At 44.6% G+C, this 22,098-nt stretch overlaps 1 protein-coding gene across 6 annotated transcripts in view; it reads right to left on the bottom strand.

Annotated features, from left to right (window-relative positions):
* Window positions 1–7,301: 7,301 nt before the first annotated feature.
* The window catches only part of USH1G (USH1 protein network component sans), a 30,789-nt gene continuing 15,992 nt past the window's right edge, over window positions 7,302–22,098 (bottom strand). For 3 of the 6 annotated variants that reach the window (XM_083430061.1, XM_083430063.1, XM_083430062.1), the window contains 2 exons: window positions 10,430–11,662; window positions 7,302–9,136 (listed from right to left, as the gene is read on the bottom strand). In XM_083430061.1, coding sequence (XP_083286187.1) covers window positions 9,133–9,136; window positions 10,430–11,662 — 1,237 coding nt within the window. In that variant the 3' untranslated portion in view covers window positions 7,302–9,132. Of the gene's footprint in view, window positions 9,137–10,429; window positions 11,663–11,788; window positions 12,724–22,098 lie in introns of those variants that run through there. The other 3 variants (XM_083430065.1, XM_083430066.1, XM_083430064.1) reach the window with 3 other exon arrangements.

The following is a 22,098-nucleotide window of genomic DNA, read 5'->3' as shown; positions in this document are numbered from 1 at the left end:
GGTGGAATGCCAAGAAGGTGACTCCATTTTATTTGTGGCTTCCATCGCACCAGACTAATGAAGGGATAATACTGTGAGAAAAACGCTCTGCTCCCTGAAGGTCTAGCACATGGTGAAGTTGTTTTCTTCTTCTTCTTCTGAGTAGCATGAAATGAAATTTAAAAATACATAGAATCAAATACACCCCCACTCCTGATTTAGTGCTTTGAAGGTCCACAGCAGGAGCCTGAAGCAAGTGGACACCGGTGAAGTTGGAATGATATTGGGAGTTATATGCTCTGTGAAGTGAGCACATGTTAAGGGTTCTCCAGACTGCAAATCCACAACCCCTTCATGCTCAAATGAAAAGGCTGAAGCTCATCTCAGCTGTATTAGACGTTTGGAATAAACTGGTTTTCATCCAGCTTCAGCTCCACTGGGCTGTGAAAATACTAGTTTGGGTGAGACGCTAGTGTAATGAAGAGCAATGAGGCCTATTTAGCTGAAGAACATAACCATGCTGGATTAGGTGTTTCTTTTTCGCCTGCCCTGTTTTAAGCTGCACAGAGCCCCTTGTTTTGACAGATTGGTGTGGGGGGGGGGGAGTCCTAACAAATCTCATAAGCCTCAACAAACTACAGTTCCCAGGGTTCTTTGGGGTCCGATAAATCTTTGATATAAGCCTGGATTTATAAACCATCGGTGCCATAAATAAAAGCTGGGTGCTAAAAGAAATGTGAACCAGCAACCACTCTCCTTGTGAACTCAGTTATCAGACTGCAAGAGAATTCAGTGTATAGCAGATTTTAAATAAATACATTTTCAAATAAAGTAAGTTGAACCAGTAGATGCTAAACCTAGAATAGTGATAAGGGTGTGCTGCCTATGTGGACTGATTTTATCCTTGCCCTGTAGTAGTTAGAACAGTTGATGTGCCTCCAGAATCCAGGGGGGGCGGTGTAAATTTATTGTTACTTATGGTTATGTTTGTAGCAGCACATTCCTCTTATAAATACTTGACGTTTTGGTTCTGAATGTCTGGTTTCATTACTGTCCTCTGTACACCATGGTTTTAGCCGCCTCCCTTTATTTGTAGAGCCACTTTGGTGTTGGTGGGAGTGGCAATGGCAAGATGTCTTTCCAAGATCCAGCAGCTTTTCTTCCTCTCTTGAGTATCCCACAAGGTGAGGCAGTCTGAATAGCTGCCAACTTCTGACATCCCTAAGATTCTCTCCAAACAGGTTTGCCTAGTCTGAGCATGAGAGGAAAAAAACCTTGAGCTGAGCTGTTCATTTGTGGCTTCTGTAGTACTACTGACATTGCTTCCTGGCTTCTCTCGATGGCTTCCTCCTGGGCTCTTCTTGCCATGCTGACCTGTCCTTACACCCCAATGGAAACGAATTGCCAAGCTTAACAAATTGAGCTCTTTAATGCAGCGGTAACATATATCCACAAAACCCTACGTTAGGCTGGTAGGTCAGCCATGCATAGTCTCAAAATGGGTGGAACAGAGAGCTATGAATCTCCAGAGTTTGTGGATTTAAAATCTGGCCTGCTAAGTCTCACATTGATTGACTTTGGTTTGTTGACTTGAAAAGTTTTTGAAATCTTGCTGCAGAATCCTTTGATGATCTCAGCCTGGCTTTTCTTTTCTCGTCATAGGAACCTTTTCCACAACCCTCTTCTCCCTCCTATATTACATCATAGAGCCTCTCTTCCATTGGGATTGGTTGCATCATTTTTCCGACTTTCCAGCTGATAATACCCAAAGTCTGCTTTAGGTGGATCTACACACGGGGGGCGGGGGGGGGATGCTATAAATAAGTCAGAAATTGAATCGTTATAACAAACGAGAAAAAAAGCTATGTAAAAATCGCTTCGTTGTTTGTTTGTTTTTGCTCTCTGGTGCCATCTTGCATGTTTATAATGAATTCAAAATGTTGGTTTTTTACTAATGTAGCTGAGTCCTTTGTCCGTGATACTGTTTCTCTTGAGAAGTTTGAGCCAGTTGGATATTGTTCTGAAACCGGGATGCCAACTAAATCACAATCCTGGTGATATCCTTAGTCTTTATCTTCAGGAGTGTCAGAGTGGGTTGGCAGCAAGTTTGCACTTAGAAAACCAGCAGTTTGGGCTGCTTCTATAGCTTAGCATAAGAAACCCAGAATCAGGGAATTGTTGAGAATGAGATAAACCAAGCAGTCCTCTGATCCACGTTCCAAGGCAAAAGATGCACCAGACATTTAAGCATCCCTAGGAGATGAGCACAAGATATTCAGATGGAAGTATTCTGCGATCAGTTTACCCACCACGCAGAATTGCAGCATCTCCTGGGGGGTGGAATAACCTACATTCTTGATTAACACACCGCAAGGTTGCACAACATTTCTGTGGAAGGAAGCAAACCTTTCTGCTGAAACTTCAGGGATACTCAAGTAGGCAGATCGTAATTGCTCAATTTGGGAAGAACCCAAAAACACCTGCAGTGTTTCAGGACACCAGCGAGCAAGGTTTTGATCTTCCATTTTCCCTAGGTCACTGCACATGCATAAAGAAGTGAGCCGTAGTAGGGCATTCACTCAGACGTCTCACTGGGAAAACCTGTAAGTCCAAAGCTTGCATGTTATAGAAAGTATGTGGAAGTTAACTGAACGTGCAAAAAAAAATCAAAACGGAACTAAATTTCCGATACTCACACTTTCATAGCTAGTTTCCTTTGCTTTAGTGTGCATGTGCCAAGCATATATCTTGAACAATTAGAATACAACCCAAAAACACATTCGGGTACAATACTTGCAAAAGGTTGGTGTGGTGTGATAACACACACAGTTGACTTCTATAGACAGGGAAAGTGAAATTTCAGTTACCATACTAGCACATAAGAATGTGCTCTCTTAAATATGGGGTAGCAGAATATATTTACACTACATTTTGTTACCTCACTCTTTATGGATAGAGTTCTTTCTGATATATGGGAGACCACAAAGAGAAATGACTGGACCTGCTCTTGCAGTAAGAAAGACAAAATTGATAGGTGCAAGAGAAAATTATTTGATAAGCAGAGTTCTACATTTCCCGCCATGTTTTGAATATACTTTTCCTGGGGAAACTAGTCAGCTTTTAAATTTGAAACTAAAATTCTGATTCAGTTCAATTTCTTCCATCTTACTCCAGAGCAAATCACATCTATGCAGTGCAATTTAAAGCATGTGGTGTATCCCCCCAAAGAATCCTGGGAACTGTAGTTTGTTAAGAAAGATGGGAATTGCAGCTCTGTGAGGAGTACAGAACTTCTACCAAGATTCTTTGGAGGAAACCATGTGCTTTAAATGTATGGTTTGCATACGAGACAATTGTACAGGCTAATCTGCTGTATACATTGAGATAGAGAATATCTTGCCTTTACGATCGGGAAATAGAATTAAACTTTCTTGCCATTGCGCAGCTATGAAAGGAGACTTATCTGGAAAGAGCTTGAAATCAAGAGTACTATTTTCTCAAATAAGATACCAGGTAGTTTCCCAGAAAAATACTGTGTTTAGAAACCAGCCTGGTATCTTATTTCCTGGTGTCGTCGTTTTTAACTGTTTTAACCTCCATAGTCAGCATGCCATACAGTTGCATATTCTGGTGGGAGGGATTTGGATCTGAGTAGACCCATGGGGTGGTCTTGGGTAACCCTCACCCATAAAATAAGAACAAAAAGAGATGGGTGGGGATTGTAAAGTAGATTGGCTGGTGTCCTAAGTGTCATAAGAAGCAGTCATAGTTTTAAATCCATGGGACGGCTTTACCAAGGCAACAAAAGGCCTATATAGAAATGCTGAAGAAGGAATAGGAAGTTTTGCCTGTAGGAAAGGACAGTTGTTTTCTCGTTGTTATGAAAAGAACCAATTAAAGGCCGCTCACAGTCTGAAGCAGTTTCTGCCTTGGAGGCAAAATACTTAAGCGTGTTGGAAGGGGTGAAACCTCCACTGGCCTGTGTGCTGGTTTCACAAGATGCCTCTCCAGAATGCATTTGCTACAGCCATAAATAATGGGCATGCAAATCAGCACGTGTGGCGGTGGCCCTGCCTGGCTGACCTACCGGCTGTGCTTCCTTTCAGCAGCAGCCAAGGAGCCTGTTTCGGCATGTGAGTGTCACCAAGCAAAAGCAGAACACCAGCCCCAAGATTCCTCTGTTCTTGCATATATTGTCTCCAGCTAGGATCAGGACAGCGATAGCTCTCTGACCTTCCGCCTGTTTTCTTTCAAAAGCTAGCCCTGCAAAGCCTTCATCACAAAAGACTTGAATCACCTATGTCCCCATTCCCCAAAGGCTCTCTCCTTCCAGGAGAGCCCTGCTTTGTGGAATAATCTCTTTAACAAAATGAAAGCTACTTGGCCAACTATTTTATCTAACAAAGCCAGACCTCTGTGGCAGGTTTGACCAGTTGTGCAGGCCCCCCGCCCTATTTTCCAGACCCCAGCCTTAAAAAAAAAAAAAAATATGAGCCTGGGAAGTATCCCAAGGGGACATCCAGACCAATCCCTCCCCTAAAAAGAATTCCAATTCTCATTAGCCCAGCCAACATACCTGAAGGTCAGGAATAATGAGAATTGTAGTTCAGCAACTTCATCAATGGCTGAACAAGTTTCAAGTGAAGGCACTCTGCAGCGCCTTGCAGGTGCTGGCCCCTCTTGCCCTGGTTTTGCCTTTCCCAACCAGACACCTTCCAGTGCTTTGGATTACAGGACCCATATCTTTAAACTTGGAATACATGGTCAATATGTCCTCTTCATCTCTCCCTGTATCATGTGAAATGGACAATTACCAATGGGCCACCAGTGTTCAAGCAGCTCAATAGCGGAACTGCCGTTCTTGCAGAGCTGCTCAAAATTCTGCAGCATGGTCTGTCGCCCACTTAGCTGGCAGGCTTTGACTCACAGCAGCAAACACACACCTACCTCCAGAAGTTTCCAAATGCCGCCTGCAATGGGCGCAACTTCTTTTTGCCTCACACCCCCTCATTATGCTAGCCTGTCAGTTAAGATCTCAGATACTTCCACAGCTGAAGACACTCCTGCTAAGTAACTGCTTAGTATTGGTTTCACTCCATTTTGCGTGGTATGGACTGAGAAAGGGAGGGAGAAACAAATGTCAATCATCGTGTCATGAAACAAATCCTGGAATGGAGCAAAGAGGTTGTCAGGGACACAAGGCTTCGGTCTGAGTTTTGCAAAAGGTCACCCTGCTAAGGGCTGTCCACACAGTCTGGGAAATCTAAGAACTGTATACACACACACACATATATATATATGAGTGTGTGTGTAAAATATATTCATCATTGCACCTTCATTTAATATGTTACACTTCCAAACATTCAGGCACTGCCATTTTAAGAGACCTAACAGGATTTGTGTAATTTATATAGTAGAAATTAAATTGATAAAGCTTCGTTTAACTCAGAATGCCCTCTTTTCTTTTGCCGCAGGCAGCAAAATGTCTTAAGACTGTGCTTTTATACGTCCACCATGCTCTGCTTTTACTGTATATCTCTTGAGGAATGGCTGTTTAGCCCAGTGTCGAACAATATCTGAAGGGCACTGCATCAACTGCCCATGCTGTGCACACTTCCCTGGTAGTCAGTCCTATGGATATACTTCCAAGTAGGAATGCATGCGATTGCACTTTATATCTTCAAGATCAGCAGCAAGAAAAAAGCCACACCTGTCAGAAAGGAAGGTAGATTCCAGTACAGAAATTCCTTTATCAGCATTCTCCAAGCAGAGCCAGTAGATCTATTGCACACACAGAGAGTGGGGGGGTGGGGGAGAGAGAGATGCCCTGGAGCATACAAAACGCCTTCTTGTTTAATTTGCAAGTTCTGAAAACACCCCTAAATGGCTGGCACTCCTATTGCACCTCTTTCGCCACCCCCAGTCACACCGAAAGAGCACGCCTAGGCTGCTGGCCGGCCTAGATATAGAAAGCATGACAGGGCGTGCTTTTGCAGAATTGTTGTCAGATGCTTCTGGTGCTTCTTTTCCAGCAGAGGGTGCAATCGCACTACCAATTCTATAGTCCATTAACCGGGAGTGGTTTAGGAGCAAACAAGGTGAAAGCCAGGACTCTACTACAGAGAGCTATTTCAAGACCGGCTGGCTATGCTACTGGTCTGGTGGTGTGGAAAAAGAGAGAGACGCGCACAAGACGACTGCAGTTGTGAGTGTTCACTCGCTGTGTTTGTTATATGTTTACATAGAATAGCCACAGACTCTGCAGATTGTATTTCTTTGTGGACATTTTGTCCCATAGCCTACATTTTATTTCCTGGGTGGAAAGCCCAGTTCCTATTATCACCTGTTGAAGAGTTCTACTGATGTGGCTTCACAAGTTGTCATTTGGGGTACACTGATCTGTCATGCAGTGCCTTGTACCAATAAGCGTCCCGATTCACCAGCTGTTATGTTCTGGGAACGTGCTCAGCTGCAGTGTCACACCTTCCTTAAGCCAGGTGTGCTTGGCCACCTCACCCCAGATGCTCACCAGTCTGCAAAAGCTGAAGGCAAGAACAGCTGGACTGCAACCCAAACATTAGAGAAACAAGCCATGGTTTGTTTGGTCCCCTATGGGGCAACTCAGCACTGGTTCAGCAAACCATGGTTTAGCATTAGCTGTGAATTGGGCCAATGTCAAAGCTGCCACAAGGCTGTTTGCTGGGCCCCTAGTATTGAGCATACACTTCTGGAAAATGCACCTTAACGTCTGTGAAATGACCCACAGTGAGATTATATGGGTGAGCAAGGATTCAACTTCCTCACCTTCATTGCATAGCAATGAAACTCAATATCAGCTGAACACTGGGACCTGCACAACCCTATGCAAGTTCTGGTGATCACTACATTTTTGCTGTCTGCAACAAATCAAATCCACTATCTAGGTGCACCTTAAAAGTGTTTGTGAGAATCAGCATTTCAGAAAGCTGCAGCTGCTGGAATCTCTTGCTTTCTTCAGCAGTGTTGTGCTCAATCTGTGAATGCACCTATTGCTCCATCTCAGTAGAGCTACTACCTATGAGAAATGGGGCTTCATGCCAGGCTCAAAGGGCCTGGAATGAGTGATGCAATGGTCTCTCTGGCTTGGAAACAGAGCAGGAATGGAGTCAGTGGGCTTCATTTTGGCCAAAAACTGGAATTACTGGGATCTGGCTATACTAAAATACTGCCCTTGTTCCAGTCCCAAATGATGTAATTTGCATTTAAAATAAACCTGCAGGAAACGTACCTGGAAGCAACCTCCTCTTCTAAATTACAATCGTGAAAGACAAACTACGCCAGGTTCTTTTTATTAAAAATATTGTAATCAGGCAGTGGCAGGGAATAGTATGCACATGGTATAATAAATAAGCAGTAAACAACAGGGCCCTTTTACGGGTTGGATATACATACATACAAGGAATACAAAACATACCAAACATCCACAGAAGATAGGAGGTGTACTGTAAATGCACAAACATTTACCAAACTGCAGCCCAGTTCTATGCATATTTACTCAGAAATGAGTCCCTGTTGGATTGTAAAATTGACTTCTGCTCATGCGATAGGACTTCACCTTCTCCCTCTCCCAGCCCTCTTCACACCTCAGAATATGTGTTCTGGATGGTGGGGATTCCCTATCCAGAGCAAAATTTGGGTGTGCACAGGAGGGAGAGAAGGAAGCAGTGAAGGCCCATTGTGCAAGAGAAGGTTTGCACAACATTGGATTCCGCCCACTGATGTTCAGTCAGGCTTACTGCCAAGTACACATAAGATTGCAGCCTGAAAGATATACACTGTAGATATGGTCGGGCACAAGAGAGTCATGTAAAGTGGAGAAAAGGAAACAGTTTCTCTCCATGATCTCAATCCACACAACACTTGCTCCAGAGAAATCCTACTGAATAAAAGTAGGCTTGAGAATTGCAACCAAGTTTAGGTTGTTCGTTTAATGGCTAATATAAACAAAGAGCTTGGCTAAAATTCAGTTTACCACAAATTTGCCCAGTATTGGTCCTTTGGATTCAAACCACATGCATATGTGATCAGATGCTCTTAACTACTGTCAAATGACAGTGGCACAGGGGCGGCGGCTGTGGGAAGGATTCCTTCATTCCTAGGGGGTTAGACTAGATGACCCTCTACAATTCTGTGAGTGGAGGGACCTATGTTTACACATGGCAATAAGCTGTCCAGTGCTGAAAGGTCTGCCCCTATATTTTGTCAGTGGAGTTTTCTTCACCAATCCCATTGGTATGGCTTAGCTTGTTTTACCTTTATTTAAAACCTTGCAACAAAGCCTTTGCAAAACTGATGAAGATACATCACCAGGAGAAGTTCTGTAACATAGACCAGCCCATCCATTAGCAAAAATATAAACCTTGTGGGAAAAAGAGGCTTAAGGCAGTGTGTGTGTGTGTGTGTGTGTTCGTTCCAGTCACAGTAAGTGAAAGCAGCAGGCATAAAGACAAGGCAGGCATAAAAATAAACTAATTCCACTCATGCCTATTTCCATACATTTGCCTCCCACTCCAAGTCATGCAGCCTGAACTGTGCAAAGTTACTTGGAATAAGAGCAATTTCCCTAGAGTTCTCAGAGCAGGAAATGCAGGTGAGCTCCTGCTCAACTTGGCCCTAAGCATGGTGGCTTCACAATGTGATAGCCAAAGTTACAATACTGGTGGGATTCCACTGACATTGCAAATCTTGGTGGTGGTAATCACAGAGTCGTGAAGGTTTGGTTCAAATGAAGCTCCTTCATCCGTCGCTGTTCATATAGGATAGGCCTGGAAAATCTGTGGTGGGGGAAAGTGTTCAGCAACAGCTGGAGCGCCACAGGCCCTGTAAGTCCTGTTGGACTTGATGGGGCTTACTTCTGAGTAGACATGTATTAGACTGCATGGTTAGATTAGTGTAGTGCAACTCATGTCCCCAAAATGCTCTTAAGCAAGAGGCTGTTCTCTGGCAAAAGTCTGCAGGCAGGAAAGCAGAGAAAGGAAGCTGAGAGGTGGTTAGAATTGGGCCTTTTATTATGGCGTTCATTATTTCCCACTGTTAGGATCACTGGGAGATGTTTTCTGGCAACTTAGAACTGGGGTTTTGTTTTTCTGTTCATTTCTTGTTCCTTAAAAACAGCTATCTGCAACGGAGAGAAGAAGTTTTGTTAATGTAAAAGGACATTAAAGTACAATTACTGAACTTTTCAGGGCTACAGAGTCATCACTGATACAAAAGCATGAAGCAACAAAAATATTACTGGTATCTGTGAGAAGCCCATTGTAAATCCAGCATTCCACAAAACGTTTCTCAAAGCTGCCTAGGAGATTGCAGTTCCTGTCCTCCATTCTTTGCAACAAGTAAAGATGCGTACTTAAATCTTCAGACCTACTTTACAAATAACCACTTGAGGCTAGGAATAAGAATGGGATAACAGGCTTGCGGTTTACCAAGAAGTGGCACAGGTTTTTAATGCCAACACTATGATTAATTGAAGGCTCCCATGCTGTCACATAAGAAATATATTATCTGACGGCAGCCACTGATTAAGTAGATGAGAATCTGTTTACAAAGCCAGATCTACCTTTTCTTCAGACCAACCACCTGAATACTATTTTTGCCTTTTAAGGGATGGTGGGGAAACTCTGGCCTTCCATGAGCCCCAGCCAGCACAATCCAATGTACAAGAATTATGGTCTAGCATATGTAGTCTAGCATATGAAGGGCTATGAGTTTCTCATGCCTGCTTTAAAGCTACCAACAGGCCCGAACTAACTGTTGGACAGGTACAAATAGTATGGGGCTATGGGCCAGTAAGCAACAGCCAAAGGGAAGTCTCCCCACCACCACACAAGACACTCCTTTAGCAGAGGGTGATGCAATGCAACATCTGAAGCAGCAGGAGGTGGCTCTGCCAGTACTGTGCTTGTGAGTTTGCTGATCAGATGGTGTGAGCCCAAAAGTCCATAATTAGACGTGTCCTGTAAGGGTATGGAGTAGCCCAAGGTCTGTCCCTAGAAGCTCAGCTTTTGTCTGTTTTTTTGGCCAAGACTGCATAAAAATGGCTTCCAGTGGCTTTAATGGCAGCACATTAGTGTTGATTTCACTGGGTAAAAATTATATTGATACCAACACTACCATAATCTAGGTAGCAAAAAGAATCTGATTTAAGACATTACCTCAAGGCAACTTGCGTACCCAGCTTGCAAATATTGAAACATTTGTATAAATTCATTTTTGTCAGTCTTTCTGCTGGCAATTTTCTGCCTTGTGCTACGCAGACATTCTCCTAGCACCCTGATCTATCGGAGAATTCCTGTTATTCAAATACATAATATGAATGTACGTAAGAAGTACCATTCTATGCTATGCGCATCACATGCTGAAGACCTGTGTGCATTCCATGAGTGTGAAAGGAGGGGGCTCAATTGCTTACAGCTCAGTGTCTTCTATGACTTCAGGGTTCTCCATAGTCTGTCTCCTCCTCTTGCAAGCATCCAGCATCTTTTTCCGGGGCCCCAGTGGAATGTTGATGCTTTTCAGATCATTGTCCGAACACAGCATAAGAGCTTCCAGGTCAATCTTCTCCTTCTTGAGGATTGAAATGAACTCAGACATATGCAAGGAAGCCAGAAAGGTCTCCAGGGGGCTCGTCTCGGGTTCGATATCATCATCCAGGCCCAGCTCCACATCATCCCACGGCAGCTCCTCCACATTCCTCTCCTGCAGGCTGTTGGCACTGCCGATGCTGTCATTGAGACTTGGCGAGCGCTGCAGGCGGTTGTGAAGTTTAACACCCATCCTGTCCTCTCCCAGCATGCTGGGGTCATCCTGGCCAATTCCAAACAGTCCGCTACTGACATAGTTCCTCCGGAAAACCATCGTGCCAAGTCCAGGTCGATTGAATAAAGAGTCGTGACCAGAATCAGTGCTGACCTCAGAATGGGCCGAGTCCATGTGCAAACCTGGGTCACTTATGGCACGGGAGACAGTATCTTCGTCCGTCATAAACATGTCCCTAACGTTGCGCCGGGTCCAGTCCTTTGGGCTAACGTAGGTGCCTTGTTTCACAAACATGACGTCGTTGCCCAGCTGCAAGCCAGACAAGGACCTCACACTTTTCCTCCCATCCTCATAGATTTTGAAGGTGCCATCCACTTGCTTCTTTTTCTCCAGCTTCTTCTGGATTTTGGTCTTGCCCTTGGCTGTGCCATGTATGGTGGCCTGAGAATATGGCAAGGAAGTCATCATAGACATGTGCTGGAACCTCCTGCTCAGAGTGCTGCTGGAGTAGCTGGAAAAACTCATAGTGTCTGAGTGGTCAGACATTTCCTTCTTGTACCGCTTCTCCATCCTCTCATGGTGCTTCTTCTGCATCTTTACACAGTCCTTAATCCGCTTCTCTGCATCCTTGAAGGCCTTGTCCTTCAGCTTGCTCACCAGCTTGGGGTTGAGGCCACTCTGCTTGGCAGCAATGGAGTCCAAATAACGCACACACTCCATGTGGCCCTTCATGGCTGCCATGTCCAGCGGAGTGTGGTAGTCATTGTCCAAACACCAGATGTTGGCCCCAAAAGACACCAGGAAGGAGAGGCAATTGAGATGACCATTGGCTGCTGACAGATGAAGAGGCGTGTTCCCCCAGATATCACATTTGTCTGGGTCACCCCTAAAATGCAGGAAACAAATTAGTTAGTGATCAAGGAAGCCTGTATACCTAATGAGTAGATGTTGCTTAGGACTTGTGAAATGTATCAAATCAGTTTACACATTCTTATTCTGGCGTTTACCTTACCTGTGGCCCTTGTCTTAATCAATCACAGTAATTCTGGAGCATTTTTTGGAGGAGGAAATCCACACAAGCAGAATTATACCCAATAAGCTTCCCTTCATCTCCTGTCAACAGATCTCTTTCCACCCTTCTCCACAATGCATTATTGACCTTTTTTAAAGCTTAGCTTCAGACCTGCTGTGCTTGTTCAGTCTCCTTCTCTTCCTCAGAGTGAGAGAGGGTATATTTGAAGTTCGGGGGTGGCAAAGGTGGCAAGCAGCACTGACACTGAAGTAAGACATTGTGCACTCTCTCGACCTTTTTCGTGTGGGCATGAGGTGAAACGAATCCCTGCTTTTCAACTGCACTAGAGGTATTGCACAAATTAGAGCAGCTCCTTTCCTACCCACTCACGCCTGCTCAAATGCCCTTGGTTATCTTCTCCAGAAATCCAGGACAAGTTAGCCAGGAGCACATTTCAAGAGGGAGCAAAGGTGAGTCCACCTCCAGAACCACAGTCTTCACTAGCACCAAGCTTATAATCAGGTCACACCTTTCCCCAGCAAAGTCGGCACAATGGGAGGCTAGTATAACCAGGCACGCTAAAAGCTGCCCTAGTATGCAAACCAAGACTCAGTCCTGCAAACAACATTTTGTTATTTTATTTTATGTCCCGTCCTTTCCCTCAAGGAAATCCAGCTGTCATGCATGTCCCCTGCACCACCAACTTTATCGTCAGTAAGACTAAGGAGACCTAGGTTCAAATTCCCACTTACCTTTAACCTACCTAGGTGACTTTGAGCCAATCATGCTACCTCTTAGGGCTTATCCACACTTTTGCCCCACTCTTTCCAGGCACAGGTCAGCGCTTGAAATCTCTGTACCCAAGCATTGTGGTATTTTTACCCCAGAGCTTTTCCTGCAAAAAGCCTGCTCTTTAGCGCTCAATCAACACAACTCTCAATACTGGGTCTTCACATGGAAAACTCTGGGGCAAAGAAAAACAATGCTTGGATATGGAGCTTTAATGAATAAGCCTTGGTTATGTTGGGTTTTTTTAAAAAATAAAATTATATTGTTATCAGTTACGATGTTTTATTTATTGTTTATGACTATTTTTGTTAATTGCAGTTAAGTTTCTTTCGTGTTGTAAGCTGCCTTGAGCGCGGCTTGAACTGTGGAAAGGTGGCATACAAATAAACTACGTACGCATGCATCCCACCTCACAAGGTTGTTGTGACGCTTAAAATGGAGGGGAAGTGAGTACCCTGCACACTGCCTTTTCCCATTAACATTTATTTACATTTTTATGGCTGCCCATCAGTACAGTTCTCTAGTCCACTTGCAAAACATGTATGCTGCCTCACTCATTTTGGAGGAAAGGCAGCATACAAATATAATATATAAAGCTGAGTGTTGTTGTTCTTTTGAGTAGTGCTTGTTAACTACATAGGCAAAAGGAGAAGACACGTTTGTAAAAGAGCAGTGTTGCTTAGTGGCGTGCCTTCTCCCTAATTTAATGAGATGTTGGACTGACCGATACAAGATTTCTAAGCCACCCAACTCCAGATAAGCTCTCTGTTGCGTTTCCCACATAGAGCGAAACCTATCTAACCAGCCAGGCCCAGCAAGCAGCAACAGGAGGTGGGAGGATGAAGTTGTCTGGCAGCAGAACGCTGGAACAGGTTTCCTTTTGCTTTGTGGCCCTGGGTAAATGAGTACCATCCAGGAGCTGGCAACAGGTTCGCTGCGACTCCTTCGCCAGCCTGCCCTCATCCTTTCACCTTGATACTGGCCTATCGGTAGTGGGGAACTCAGGGAAAAGATGAATATTTGATGAATTGCAAGAGGGGTGAATTATTGATGGCGATTGCTTAAAGAGACACAGAAACTGTAAATGCTGGAGCCGGCTGTGAGCTCAGGGCGTGTGCGGCATTGTTTATGTTTGTTCTGAATGAAGACATGTGCGTTGGAATTGGGCGTGGAGGCTTGCAAGCAGCCGGAAAAGCGGAATCAGACCCTATTGTTTTCTCCCTGCAAGCGAGAAATGCCGCTTGTTTCCCAATAAAGCAATCTATTTCACACCGATACAAAGCAGTATCGGGTGCAGGTCCAGGGCAGGAAAATGCAGCTATATCAAAGATTCTTGTTGCCAGTGCAGGAAATTTCAACACGTCTCATCAGAATGTCCCAGCTTGGTGGGGCTGAGGGGAAGGTGGGTGATGGTTGCTTCCCACGTAACCTTTGGTTGGAATGTGAATTCACCAAAGCTTAGCGACTGAAACGTTAAGCAAAACCATTTAGATCCACTTCACAATGAGCATTTTTTCACTGCCCTGAGCTGGAACTTGACATAAGAATCCTGCTAGAGTAAGCCAATGGGCCACCCAGCTGCCAATGGCATTGTGTCCCCACAGTGGCCCACCAGACACCTATGGGAAACAAACAAACAGGATCCGGCCATGAGGGTACTCTGTCCTCCCATTGCTTCCTGTGACCATGGAGGCAGAGCATAGCCATCATGGCTAGTAGATGTTAATAGCTTTACCTTCCATTAATTTATCCAGTCCTTTCAAGATGGGAGCTGCGAAGTACAATACAACCGTTCCTTGCACCGCATTGTACTGCAGCCCCTCATTATTGAAAATTGCAATACAAATTTAACCGCTAAACCATAGAGTATCCGGGCTGGAAAGAAGCAGCATGCCTCATATTGTCCTCTCTTACATTCACCCACTTGCTTACCCAGCCCAAGGCATCTTAGTGCCTGAAGCAGGAAAAATCCCAGTGGAACCTACCTCCCAAATAGTGGCTAGTCTCGTGACACAACTAACAGCTTGTTGCTCTTTAAATGGTACTTTAAAATCTAGTGCCCAATGTGACCTGCCGCCACCTGCTAAAAGGTAGGCCTCAGTCTGGATAGCAGCTTCTGCTGCTGCCGGATGATTTCTTGAGGCAGGTTGTAAGGGCTGGGCCTCTTCAAGGAAAATCAGTGAAGTCTTGTGGAACCTTGAAAGATTAACCATATTTTTATAGCATAAGCTTAAAACTACTACTACTACTACTACTACTACTACGAAACAGGATGTTTAGTCTCTAAGTTGCCACAATACTCTCCTTTTTTGGTTGCAACAGACTCACTTTGGAAATTTGTTTCAATGAAAATGACTTCTTGGAGAGCCAACGCTTGAGAAGGGTCTTTACATTAAAATGGTGAGGTGTGGATTAGTACTTGAGGCAGATGGGGGATGCTGGCAGCTCCAGGCAGGGCATTAGGCAGAGTGGGGTGACCGCCTCAGGGAGCAGCCCTCAAATGTTCCTCTTGAGCACACATCTCTTCTGCCATTCCTCTCTGCTGCCACACTGCTTGTCCTTCACGCTACTGTGGCCTGGTGCCTCAGATACAGTGGAGAAAGCTGTTGCACCCCCAGTGTTGATATCAGATTCCACTGCCATTCCAATTGGTTTCTGCGCTTGGAATGTGGAGGGGCGCCATCTTGTCTGCCTCAGGGAGCAAGACGACTTGAAGAAGAAGAAGAGATTTTTTTTATTTTTGTATTTTTGTATTTGTGAAAATTGAAATAAACATTATTTTTAAAAAAAAGACTTGAAGAAGAAGAAGAGTTTGGATTTGATATCCCACTTTATCACTAGCCGAAGGAGTCTCAAAGTGGCTAACATTCTCCTTTCCCTTCCTCCCCCACAACAAACACTCTGTGAGGTGAGTGGGGCTGAGAGACTTCAGAGAAATGTGACTAGCCCAAGGTCACCCAGCAGCTGCATGTGGAGGAGCGGGGAAGCGAACCCGGTTCACCAGATTATGAGTCTACCGCTCTTAACCACTACACCACACTTGGGCCAGCCCTGGCTCCAGGGCTGCTTGATTCCCACACTGGAAGGGCTCTCATACTGCAAACAGTCTCCACGACTAGGTCAAGTTTCAGTGCCAAGTGCCAGATTGGTGTGCTTTCCATTCTGCTCCAGCGTAGGATTTCCGTAACCTCGCTGCACGGCCGCCTCCTTTGTCTGGTATGATGTGAAGTGCTTCCGCAACACAGCTGGACACCATCGTCACGTGGGACAGGGTGCGTGAGCGGGGCTACAAGGAGCACGAGAGACCAAGTAGGCATGGGATGCAGGGTGAGGAAGAGGCCTGTCCAAAAACCTCCTTCCCACTTGACTGATACCAGATCATCCTTTATGGGAAATTCAGTAATCCCTGCTAACAACATCCAGGCAGGAAAAACATAATTAAGTGCAATGACTGGTGGCAGTTACAAAACCACCAGAAGCAGGAATCAGCAAGAACCAGTAACCAGGGGGAAGTCCCTTTGCTAGGTGGAACATTTCCCGTCTGGCATTGGGGGAAGTGCATGGGAAGGGGTAAGGTTGCATCAAGCTCCAATTAATGTGAGCCCAAGCTTAATCACAGTTAATAATAATCTAATTGGCTGTGATGTTTGCTTAATTGTGACATATTGCCACTTCCAAGCTTCAAAGCACTTGCAGCGCTTCCCTTAAAAAAAAAAATGCCACCAAAATACCCTATAGGTAACTGTTTCTCAAAGAGTGGGCCGGCACCCACCAGTGGGCCTTGGGACGCTTTCAGGTGGGCCTCAATGCCACAGTCTGCCCTGCTCGTTGGCCATGCCATTCCCTTTTGGTTGGACCAATGGCAGTACCAGCCAACTGCTTAAAAGGTAAAGGGACCCCTGACCATTAGCTCCAGTCGTGACCAACTCTGGGGTTGCAGCACTCATCTCGCTTTATTGGCCGAGGGAGCCGCGTGTGACTAAGCCGCTTCTGGCAAACCAGAGCAGCGCATGGAAACGCCATTTACCTTCCCGCCGGAGGGGTACCTATTTATCTACTTGCACTTTGATGTGCTTTTGAACTGCGAGGTTGGCAGGAGCAGGAACCAAACAACGGGAGCTCACCCTGTCGCGGGGATTTGAACCACCGACCTTCTGATTGGCAGGAGCTAGGCTCTGTGGTTTAACCCACAGCGCCAACTGTTTACATGGCGAGAAAACATAGCTGGAGATGGGGTGGGAGGTGGGAAGGAGCTGAGGAAAGAAATGTTCCCCCTCCTCTGAGGAGAAAGGACCAGGGAAGGTGATGGAGGAAATTAGAAAGTCAGACAAAAAGTTGTTGTTCTTGCTGCTGTTGCTGCTGTTGCTGCTGCTGTTAGCAGTAGTAATGAACAAACTGGGACTAATATATCTGGAGGGGACTCGGACTGGGGTGTTTGGTTAAGGGGGGTTGTTGTTGTTGTTGGTTTTTTGCATCTTTATTTACGATTTTTTTGTGATTCATGTGCGAATTGTTAGGTTTTGGTTCTGTATTTTTTAATGTTTTATTTATTGTTTATAACTACTTTTGATATGTTGTAGGTATGTATTCTTTTCTGTTTTAAGCTGCCTTGAGCATAGTTTGAACTGTGGAAGGGCAGCATACAAATCAAATTATGTATGTATGTATGTATGCATGGCTTTTTTTAAAAAATAGAAAAAGTTGTTGGTACTGACCGTGAAGTTGTTACAGCAAGTGCCACACTTTTAACATTTGGGGGGAAAGGAGGTGCTCAGAAAAAAAGCGCTGTATGTATTTATGAATAGAAATGAAGAAAGCTGTTTTACATTAAAGGACCAAGTGAAATGGCAGTTGGGTCCAAGTTTATTGTGAAAGAAAGGGAAAATAAATCACAGGAGATGAGCAAAAATACTTTGTGAGGCATGCGGAGTTGGGACGATAAAAATATAAAAGAAAAAAATTAAGTTCTCTAATTAGGAGCCTCTGGATTAGCAAATTCCGCCTAAAATGGGAAGGCTGAGGTACACCATACCTCCAGAGCAAATGTCTATAGTAAGCAGAACTATAGAACTCCTTGACGCAAGGAAATTGCAGTGGCAAAGAAGTAGGCCATTTCAAAAGATGGATTAGGTGTAACTAGAAGGTGATGTCAGCAATGGCTAGCTGCTTATGCCGAAGTCTGCATCCATCTGCCACCATTTTGTGATGGGTGTGCTTCAGTAATTTCCGCCTGTTCCAAATGGGTCCTAGGGAGCAGATAGTTTGAGAACGCCTGCTTTTGTTAACCCAACAAGTGGCCTACATTGAGCAGCCTCTTTTTATCTTCTGTAAACCTCAGCCCCATCCGTTTGTTGCCACATATAGTGGTGCAACAGCTATAAATCAGGCCCTCACTATTTGCATACATAATATTTATGAGTAATCACAGGTATTTAGGATTGCCATTTTTTGTCGCCATGGCTTCCATGCCTTAAACAGATACATGATAGGCAGAAATGCTAAGGTTGTAGCTTTGCCCAGCCTTGTGATGCTGTCGTGACAGGGTAAAAAGGCCTTTGTTGAATTTCTGCTCCTTCCTGACGCTTGTAAATGTACAGGACCACAGCATCTAAATGTAAAATAAATACAGAAAAGGATGCTACAACTACATTAAAGGGAACCATTGAGTTCTGTTGAAGCGTCTGCAAGATGTACAGATCACTGGGCCACTGTGGATTTTATTTTTAATTACTCTAGCGTCACTCACATTTTTGGAACTTTATAAACAAAACAAAACAAATCTCTAGCATTCTGTGCTCATCTATCTCCTTGCATGTCAGCCTTCTCAGAAATCTGAGAGGGAAGGGAACATAACAGGGCTAGTACAGTGGTACCTCAGTTTACGAACTTAATCCGTTCCGAAAGTCCATTCTTAAACCAAAGCTGTTCTTAAACTGAGGTGCGCTTTCACTAATGAGGCCTCCTGCCATCAGTGCCCTTCCACCGTTTGTCCTTTGTTCGTAGACAGAGGTAAGGTTCACTAACCGGAACACTAATTGCGGTTTTGTGGAGTTCATATACCGAATAGTTCGTAAACAGGGCTGTTCTTAAACTAAGGTACCACTGCATTTGGAAACATGTAATCTTTAAGTGGGGAGTAAATGTCCATCTGTATCCTCCACTGCAGGGATTTTTTTCAGTGGGCAGAAGTTAGCAAGACTGAGTATAGAGGCTCAAGTGTCTTTACAACATTTGATAAACTAAATCTCACTCCTTTCTGTAAGTCTACAATCCTCACGATCACTACTCAGTAATTAAAAATATTGCCTTGCAAATTACTGATGTCCTGACTTCAGAGAGAATTAACTCAGATTCTGGGCAAGGATCAATTATTGCCATGAGTAACCAGACAAGGAAATGATCTTGGCCGTGGCGTCTGTCTAAATTTTTAAAAGACTTCTGCCTCTTTTGCCCTAGAGGGCTACATAAAAATGTCAAATTAAATTTATAATTGGTGTAGAGGCTCAAGGCGGCTTATATTATTTCCCCTGCAGCCTGTCCAAGGCAGGAAGAGGGACCAACAGGTGTGCCTAGCTGGAGAATGGAAGGATGGGAGAGGATAGCATGCATGCATGGCAAGCATACAGGATAAATATGAAGAGGCAGGGGAGAGAAGCTATGAGAGTGCAAAATTTGGGGTGAAGGAAGGGTACAGTATAAGGAAGACAGCAGATTGCAAAACAACCTTGCTGTGTGTTAAGCCACTAATGTGAAAACATCCTACATCAGGGATGGGGAACCTTTGTACAAGGCTGGCAGGCCGCCCACCTGTCACTCAACTGGTGTCACTATGGCAACAGGCGATGCTGCGCTTTGGAGTCCCAGGTCGTCAAAACTTCCAGAACTGTTTGAAAGCCTTTTGCTGTTTCCCTCCCCTCTTACTTTGGATTTGCACCGCTGAAGCTTAAGCCCTGCCTAGATCAGGTGGAGTTCAATGCATTTGCACTCCAGAGCCTGCCTCACGGTGTTTGCTTCCTGTGAGGAAGTGTGGGATCAAGCTGAAGCCATGAATTCAAATCCAGAGCAGGAAGTATAGCTAAGATCAGGGTCTCTGCATCCTGCAAATCTGAACTGCACACTGCATTTGGTCTACAGCTGAATTATGAAAAGAGAGCATCTCTGGCATTCACCCAGGAATAAAACAAACGGGGGGAACGACACATTCTTTAATGAGTGTGTTGTTGCCAAAATAGCACACTGCCACTTGGACAGAAGGCAACTTCACTGCCACCTCATCTCCTGAAACCCTTCATTGTGAAGCCCAGCTAATCATAAGCTGGCCCATCTCCCATCTTGGGCACTGCTGCTGATGAGCTTGTCAAAAACTCACACTAAAGAGCAATTGTCTCTCTCGGAGGCTGTGGCACCAAATGCCAGCTTGCCTCCCTTTTCCCAGCCATCACATTAATTGTGTTCCTTTCCCTCATTAGCACACAGCCGGGAGGATGAAAGAAGCCTTTTGTCTGACTAATGAACAGGGCAGATCTACCACCAAATCCTCCTGTCTTCCCCACAATCCTGCCTTCATCATGTGCTGCACAAAATACAAACATGGTGTTTCTGTGCACCCAGACAAATCCTTCGCGTGCAACAGTAGTATTGCCTCTTTGTTCCCTACGTTGTGCATTGAGAGGATAAAGTGGTGCATGCAGTTGATATAAGATTTGGGATTGAGGCCTATGGTCACAGCCTCCATATTCACCAGATATCCGTTTTGGAAAAGCTTAGGGAGGCAGTCCAGACAGCAATTTATCCTCCAGTCTAGCACACCAAAGCACATTCAGCCACTGATTACTGGTGCATAAATGTCTGCAGGAATTAATTGCAATTGTGTAAAAGTATTTGTCCAACAGGAGACCTAAACAACTGGAGCTCATAATCTTCTACAACAGAGCTAAGTTCCCTGCCGATTTCTGCTTGCGGCAGCTAGGCAGCTGTGCCAATACAGGCTATGTTACTGTCCTTAATTGGGGGACAGGGGGACAATAGTGACATTACAGATGCAGGTAAACTTTCCCAGTCAATACTGAGCATCAATAATTTTGCTTCTCTGAGCGCAGCAAGGCCTCCTCCCTCCCTCTTGCAAATTCCGTGCTGTTTTAATTAAGCGCCAGGGTATATTTCTTCCATCTCTGACAAACTGTGGCCAATGATGAAAGCACCTTTTAAAGAGCCAGCCTCATCTGTCTTTTCCTAATAACATTCATCACCAAAAGGGCATGAGCATTCCTCTCTACTATATCCTCCCCACTGACAGCAAGCACATAGTATTTTCAGTTCATTAAACACTAGCTGAGCTGCAGGGAAGATGCTCATCCAGGACCATCTATTCCAGTCCAAATGTATCATCAGGTACCTTTCTGCAGAAATCCACATTTAAGCCCATTTGGGGAGTGGCAGAATTGTATGGAACTGCAGCCAAAATTAGGGGAATGCCGCTTACCCATCAGATAATAATGAAAGCACTCATACTTAGTGCTCAGAGGAGAAACATATAAAAATGTGTGCATTAGCAATCATGGAAATCAAAAAGCCTCAATGTAAGGCAAGTCAGTGTAATGACTTGTTCTTTGCTTTCTGTGCAAAAGCTGAGATTTCAAAAAGACCTTTTGAAAGGGACCTGCTTTGGCCCAAAAGGTTATAGGCCCCTGTGCTGCTCCTGCACACTGGAGCTATCTGAGAGCTGCTTGGACACTTCAGCAATTAAGCAGCATATGAATACCTTAAATAAATAAATACTTTGAATTTCTAATAGTCCAGCAGCACCTGCCCAAGCAGTTTCGACAAACCTTATACAGTACTAGCTATGGTCCCTGGTCAACTGATCTATCCTGGAGCTCTGCACTGACTGGCCTCAGGTGAACTTCCATTCCTATCCCTCTGTTCATTTGGGGAATGGGAACAACAGCACTCCAGTCTTGCAGATTTGTGAACAGAGGTGGCTGAAATGAGGACACCTTTGATTATTTGTTCACCACAGAACTACCACAGAACTCATAGCCTTCATCCAATAGATAGAGCTGCCTTTGCACAGTGCGCATTTTCAATAGATAACCAAAACACGTATTTTCATCTTGTAAAGGTTCAGCTTTTCTGGGACACAGAGGCTGGCCTGCCTCTAGGAAGAGGATCCAATTATCCTGATACCTCTCTGCCTCTCAGATTCTTCCTCTTGCAGCTTCTATGATTAACACCATCAGTGATTGCGATGGAGAAGATAAGAGCATGGGTCTGATCTGTGTTTTAGCACACTTATTTTGCAGGCCTCCTCCATCCTTCTCAGCACACTTTCTTCAATGGATTTTGGAGGGGGTGCACAGATAATCAATTCCCTCTTCAAACTATAACAAAAGAGCCGATACATCCCCATCAATGCCTCATGAGCCAGAGTTGGCTTGAAAAACAAATCACTTTGGGGGGAGAGGAGTGTTGCGAGATCTCCTCCGTCCAACTCCCACATCTAATAGTTTGTTAGGTTTTTG

Source organism: Podarcis tiliguerta (assembly GCF_965153285.1).
Source record: "Podarcis tiliguerta genome assembly, chromosome: 2".
Lineage (NCBI taxonomy): Eukaryota > Metazoa > Chordata > Lepidosauria > Squamata > Lacertidae > Podarcis > Podarcis tiliguerta.
Note: the sequence above shows the minus strand (reverse complement) of the source record. Positions and strands in the feature narration are given on the sequence as shown.